The 7,543-nt window shown below is 32.5% G+C and overlaps 1 protein-coding gene across 1 annotated transcript in view; it reads right to left on the bottom strand.

Moving 5' to 3' along the window:
• Positions 1-219: 219 nt before the first annotated feature.
• The window catches only part of LOC121129128 (uncharacterized), a 172,954-nt gene continuing 165,630 nt past the window's right edge, over positions 220-7,543 (bottom strand). The window contains exons 2-5 of the mRNA XM_071893486.1: positions 1,411-3,403; positions 754-1,352; positions 571-694; positions 220-512 (exon numbers count right to left, since the gene is read on the bottom strand). Of these exons, the coding sequence (XP_071749587.1) occupies positions 449-512; positions 571-694; positions 754-1,352; positions 1,411-2,426 (1,803 nt within the window). The 5' untranslated portion in view covers positions 2,427-3,403 and the 3' untranslated portion in view covers positions 220-448. The remainder of the gene's footprint in view (positions 513-570; positions 695-753; positions 1,353-1,410; positions 3,404-7,543) is intronic.

Here is a 7,543-nt window from a genome sequence, read left to right as displayed (position 1 = left end):
GAAGGTTTTTAATATGAACAAATATGTAGTACGTTCAAATCCTTACCACTAATTATTTTCCCCTTAAAGTTAGACTTTGAATAACGCAAGATAATGTTATAATTAAAATTGTTTATATAGAGAAAATTAGATATATATTATATTGTCCATGGTTTAAACGTAAGAATAAGATAACTTATTAATTTTTATAGCTTCAATGATATAATGCAAGTAGCAGCATTTGGAGGTCATTCTGTTGGTTTTTTTATTATTTAAAATCATTTTGTTTAATATAAATCTGTACAATAATATAGTCAAAGATCTAATAATAATAAGTTTAATAATTCAAATATTGACATAATAATTTGAAAATAATGCACGAGTTTTATTTCATTTAAAGATTTTATGTTAGAAATACAAAAAAATGTATCAATTATTCGTAGAATTTTTTGAAATATAATATGGATTTTTACGAGGAGGAAGCGTGACTATCTAATAAATCATCACAGGATCTCGACTTAGGTGAAGAAGGGCTGAAAAATATATGGTTTATAGGTGGCTCATTAAATGATATTATTTAATGAATCCTACTTGGTTTTTCTACGTCCAATTTGGAGTACGACTGGTCCAGACTTTATTCTTTTGAAAATGGCAATTGCTTCTCCGTGATTAAGCCCATGAAGAATTTCGCCATTTACAGCTAAGATTTCATCCCCTATATAATAAAATAAAATTATTTTATAAAAATATACTTTTGAATAATGTGTTACGCACCTTCTTGAAGTCTTCCATCCTCCGCGGACTGTCCCGTGGGAAGAATAGTCTTTACAAAAATGCCCATGCTACCTTTAGGTGAGTCCCTTCCACCCACAATACTGAAGCCCAAACTCTTTTTCCCTGGTCCCTTTTGATAGACAATCGTACGATAGATTTGTGGACTCCCCGTCGTTCCAATAGAGGTCGTCGAAACAGGGGAAGGGGATGTTACTATGGATGGTAGTTTACGATTACTACCACTGAGAATTGTGTCTTTTCGAGGAAGAGTACAAAAGTTAGGTTGATTTGGAAGTTGTCGACAATTGACACGGATCACAGTAGGTAGAACTTCTTCGTGAGACGATGATTTGAGGAGAGGACGAGAGCTGAGGTTAATTAGATCCTCTTCGTTATGGTTTGCCAATAAACTGAGAGGACTATTGCTGATGTTTGAATATTTTGATGTCGATGAAGGGGTTATGACTCGAGCAATCACGATATCTACAGAAGAATCATTCTTATAATTAAGAAGGGCCTTGGCCTCATCCATAGGAAGACCACGTAACCGCCGTCCGTTCACGTTTACAATTTCGTCTCCAATCATAAGACGACCGTCACTGAAAAATAACTATTGTTTTTACAAATACAATAAAAAAGTGTATGCTATTGATTTACCGATGAACGATTCCGTCAAAATTAATGTGTGCAATGTAATATCCTATGCATCCAACTTCCTGTTGTTCCATTCTGGCGATAAATATCCCCAATGTGCGTTGTTCAACATTCAGTAAGCGAACGAGTCTAAATTCTTTTTTTAGTGTAGGATTCATTATTGCAGAGCCTGAAACAGAGTCATCTTCGTCATCGGATTTGACACTACGAATTGAAGAAGGAGCAGGATCCTCGGTATCATTCAGTTGTATATTATGGGAAAGTTGATTAATGTCGTTAATGTATTTTTTGAATATTTCTCTTCGGTCCACCGAAGAGGCCCTTGAATGTTTTCGCTCTATTTTATTTCGATCTCTTGAAGATCGAGGGGGCTTAGAGGGAGAAGCTGTAAGAAGGGGATCCGTTTCCGTACTTTGGTTGACTTTAAGAGCAGGACCTTCATAGCAGCAATGGCAAGGTTTATTGTTTATTGGCGAAGATAATTTATGAAACCCAGAATCAGAGCCTGAGGATATGGAATCTGAACCTAACTCATTGGCTATGCCAGAATCCTTATCATAATCGCAATTTGTGCAAGTGCTTCCCGTATGATCCTCATTTTTGGAAGACCCACGTTCATCCTCAGAAACAATTTCGTCTTTATGTATCTCCTCAGTTTGACAATCTTTTTCAACTAATTCAATGTGTTGAGGAATGGACTCTACTATCACTCGAGTCTCGGATGGAGGCAAATTTTCATCACCCTCATCGTCCGATTTATTGTCAATCAAGTCTATACTATTTTTAGTGCCAGCCACTCCTGAGTCTCGTTGCCAAGAGGAATGGACATGGCTTTTAACGTCATTGCTCACATCTTCAACACTATTTAGAGCACTCATTGAGGAACTCCGATATTTGGAGCATTGGCTAATGGAGGAAGATGTATCAATTATTTCTCCTGAGTTTCCGTACGATGAAAAGAAGTCGTTGTTTCCTCCTTTGGTAACGGAGTTTGATTGATTAGAGTTAGAGCCCATCATGAACTTGTTTCGAAACTTGTTTGATATTTTCCCACTACTTCGATACTTTTCATGTACTGCTTTAATTTTATTTTTTATGCTGTAAAGACATTTATTTCAACATTTTTTTTCCATAGCCTCAACATAATTCCTTATGTAATTTAAACTTTTTTTTCCTTTACTTTCAAAAAAATATTTTCGTTAATTTATCATTTTTTACTATTGTGCTTTTTAATTCAAGGAGAATCTTTTTAAAACTTTGCAAAGAAAAAAAAACAAAGAAGAAATGAATCAATAAATTGTGGTCATGGAAAAAGAGATATGGATTATGAATCCTTTCCTTGTATACGATGACGCTGAAGAGGAAGAAGACTGAAATTGTTGATGACTCTTATAATTTGACATACTAAGACTTGATTCAAGCCTATTTAGAGAAATCTCGTTTTTGACTGTATCTTGAAGATGTCTCGAAGACAACTTGGAGTCATAATCAGAGCTCCGTGATCTCCGATTATTACTAATGCGGATTCCATCAATACTAGAGACTTGAAGCGGTAAATGATCATCCTCATCCCCACCAAATAGGTTTAAGGAATTTGCCGAAGAATTACGATATCGAAGAGGCGGTCCCACGACGTCCCAATCTGAGCAACAAGTAGAGTAGCCATTACAAGGACCACAGTTTGATGGTGGAGCATTGAAGGGTCCGCTGCCAAACAAGAAAGAATTTTTCTTCATTTTGTCTAAGAGGATACGTCTCTTGTCGGAGTCAAGGGTTGTAGCTTTCCGTCTACCGCTGTGATGATGTTGCGGCACTTTGCGAAAGTCTATATGATGCAAGGCTGAGAAGTTGGGCTGATGATGGTGCATAGAGGAGGATGTGGATGAATTGGAAGATGAGGAGTAAGAGGGATGATGGTGATGAGAGGGTGGGAGATGATGCGAAGGGATGTACATTCCGGAGGAGCTTGGGTAGCAGCATAGATGAGGATCCGCCACTGCAAAAAAAAAAAAAACGAAACTTTTAAAAAAAGGCACATACTTTCGTTAGCACAAATAGATCTGTACACATTATTTGACTATTCTTTCATTATTTTACTCATGTCGATATTGTTGATGTGTCTATCTCATTTACATAATAAATACTAACAAAAGAAAGAATTTATTTTCCATTATTATCCTTTTAACATTTTAAAAGAAGAAGAATATCTTGTACGTAACCGCGGATGTTAAAAAACAGAATCCTTGGTACATTCTTCACGATTTAAGGAAATTACAAATATGGATAGAAAAAGAAGGTTCTCACACACTTACTGACTTCCCTGCCTGATGTTGTTATTGTTATTATTGCATTATCAAACGTATCTCTTATAAATATATGTACTTGTAAATTTGACGAATCAATTAAGAAGTCTTGACTTTTAGTACCTCATATTTTTTGTACGTACGTATAAAACGATTAAAAAACTCCGAGTAAAGATAGTATTACTAGAGTTGAGTTTCGGTCCAAGACCAGGATAATCTTTGTTGGGACGAACTAATTCAGTCGATAACAGACATTCAGTCTATGACATCAGTCCCAAAGAAATTTTTTATCTAGAACAATCACACACATAAAATCAGATTTGATCAGTCTCATTTAAAATTCGGTATTTAACAATTTTATACATGGAGTAATTGTTGATGACGAATTTAAAGTGTTTGATGTACCATTAGTAAACGAGGACTTGTTTTTTTAAGATAAATAAAATTACAACATTACTTATTTTCATCTACAGTTGACTTTCTCTGATCTACAGCAGCTGACTCCTCCTATTTAAGAATGTAAATTAGGATAGTAATACATTGTTACTAGCCAGTACATATTTAGCATTGCTATAACTTGACAAACCAACCATTATGTTTTTATCACTTTTGCATTTTATTTTTGGAAAAAGATGTTTCGAGTCTACAAAAATCTTTTAATTATAACTGGAATGAGGAGAAAGTGAGACAGAAAAAATTAATGCGTAATTTGAAACGATTAAATTCAAAGATATGTGACTACAGCCTCGAAAAAAATACCTGTCTAAATAGGGCAAACTAAAATATATATATTATCTGCAAGATGGTTTGACTTTCTGAAGTCTGGTCTAATGTAATAATAAACTGCTAGAGGTAGCTGGTGTCTCCTCAATATGACAATTCAGGGAGTTGTATTATTTTGTCACCACTCTCTGTCGTCTGATTTAGAGACTAATATAAGTAAACAAGTATCATGGCGATGATGAAAATCCGGTGTATTTTTTAGCTGGTCCGTTTTTTTAGGAATTGGTAATCTGAAGAATGAATTTTATTTTCCTTAGCCGTTGTCATTACTATTTAATTCCTGAGTATTGAACATCCTTTCCTAAATATGTTCAATTATATTCAAAACTTTATTGAACATTCGTGTGTGCTCATAAAAGACGGAGCGTAACCCTGAAGATTTGTTGCGAATTTATGATTGTAAGTCCTTGTTTTGGGTCGAAGTACAATTGGAGATAGAAATCGGAATAGTTTTGTTCAATGTCCTTGTTTACAGCTAACTTTCGTTGATCTAATGAAACGTCATGAAAATTATTCTTTGATTATCTATTCCAAACCATTCTTCAAATTATCAGGGTTACCATGTTGACTTTCGGTTTCTTTTTTTTTAACATGACCATTCTTCACTGGATTTTCATCATTGCTCATGCACTATTGGCGCAGAAAAAATCACTAAAGATCGAACCAAAATAATATTTTGTATTGGACCGAGTATCAACACTATTAATTGCAGGCGTATATAACAAGTATGATGTATTTCTATAATTACAGGCAATCTATTAAATCCTTTAAAATATCAAAAATACGTTATTAATAATAATGTCAAACAAAATTGTTATTATTTAAGAGAGACACTCTGCAATGCCAAGGATATACCAAGTTAAAAAATCCAAACTTCCGTCTCTCGTTAGGGAGGCCAATTAAATATGTAAATCTTTCATTTATATTTTAATTTAAAGTTCAAATTGAGTTGTATTTACCTATGTGCATATTTATACAGTTGAAGATGTGGATATTCTCATGCAACGTTGTAGTAGACACCTCACTCAATCAAGCCGCTACATTTGTATATAAGATATCTTGAGCAAAGAGATCATCAGACATTCTAAACAAATGTTATAATAATCTAACAAGTTTTTAAAGAAGTCATTAAAATTGCATATGGATTTAATTAGGATCTATATGAATTTATGATAATATACGAACGTAATCCCCATCTATGAAACATGTTCATCGCCAATATTGTCATACAAAAACTTAAATAAATTATGATGACGGGATCCTTGAAGTTATATTTTTTTATTACTTTTGTGTTTAAGAGTTAATTGTGAAAAAGATACATGACAATAGGCACAATAAATTAATCAGCAAGGAAATGAGAACAGTGGTTGAGTGGACTTAGAATTACTTATGTGAATTGTTAATACATACTTTTAAACAAGCATAGTTTAGCATACTCTATTTAGGCACATAGTCATGAAATCACAAAATGAAATCGGAGTAGATTTCAATCATTTCAAATAAGATTATTTTACGGTTTTTAAACAAGTATTTTGACGAAAAACATTCACAGATATTTATCATCATTACATATTTCTGAGATTCTTTTTTTTCAGGTTACGTCTTCACTATAGTAGTTGACCATCTTGAATAAATTTTTCCTCCAATAACCAAGTCAATTTCATAAGAATATACCCTCTTTCTCTTTATAAAAGACCCTAGGTTTAATTTGATTTAATAGTTATAGAAATGAGATTTTGTTTGGTAGCTAAATAAATCATCAACAACTTCCTATTCATTGAAAATGATCTCAATTTCGGTTTATTACGTACTTTGTACTATTATACTATTAAAACATAATTACTTATATACTTATAACGAACTTCCCAAAAATACAACAGCATGGGAAGAGAGCTCACTCGTCCTTATCCATCCTGTTTTTTGGGAAATTGAGTCTGCAGGGTGATAATGACACAAAAATTCGGCGATATAAATGATTTATATACCTTAGATTGAATAATGAAGGTTATATTATAATATATACTAGAATCTGCCCGTATTATATATTTTATTTTGAATTATTTTATTATTCCTTAAATAACTTTAAAATTGATTAAAACCTGTCGATAGACAACTTTTGAAGTTATTCCATCCCTTTGGCCATTATAATTAGAATTTACCCTTCACCTTAATCCTCTTCTTTACCCTTTATAACTCTTATTCAATACACATACATACGTTCTCCATTTTTCCGTTTGTAAAATAATTCGTTTTTGAATTAAAAAAACAAACAAACTTTGAGACACGGGCAATCAATCTTATTTTATGAAAAAAAAATCAACTTATTAGCAAAAAAAAAAAAAACTTGCCCTCCAAAGCCCAGGAATCTGATCTGATCAGAATGAAACATAGCCCAACGTTTGAACAGCTTTTATTTGATGTCTAAAGTCTGTGTCTGTCTACGACTTTTTGTAATTAATACCCTACCCTCAGTGTTTTTACGAGGGGACGTACAATCATACAACTATAGTAGATTATCTTGAATAAATATATTTTTGTACGTTTATAGCAGCGCAGCAATCGTTTACCGCTTATTTTAAGACTAAGTTTCCTCCTGTTCAATTATTTTGTCTCTGATATCAACTGATTTAGAGTCTTTTTTTTCTATTTTTGGAGGAAAGGTTTTAAAAAAAGTCTAACACAATAAATATTATATATTAATTATATTGTCCTTCAAACTTTTTATACATTTAATTAGTTATAAGTAATAAATATTATCCCATATCTAATTTCATTCAATGTTGGAAGAGGAAAACATAGACAGATGTTATTAGACTGGACATATATTTAACCCCTTAATCACTCCACGGGTTAGTTTCAAATTATTATTAATTTTATTTTTTTCAATGATAAAAAAGTCAATTAATTTATTGTGAAATACAAATATTTATTTTATTAAAACATTATTTTCTATGTTGAGAAACTGATAGAAAATATGCTTATTTGAAGAGGAAATTTTATTTTAAAAATGGAAACCTCCTTCTTCATACGTCACTGATTTTCTTACGAAG

This window comes from Lepeophtheirus salmonis, chromosome 14 (genome assembly GCF_016086655.4).
Source record: "Lepeophtheirus salmonis chromosome 14, UVic_Lsal_1.4, whole genome shotgun sequence".
Taxonomy (NCBI): Eukaryota; Metazoa; Arthropoda; class Copepoda; order Siphonostomatoida; family Caligidae; genus Lepeophtheirus; species Lepeophtheirus salmonis.
This window is presented reverse-complemented; position numbering and strand designations above follow the sequence as displayed.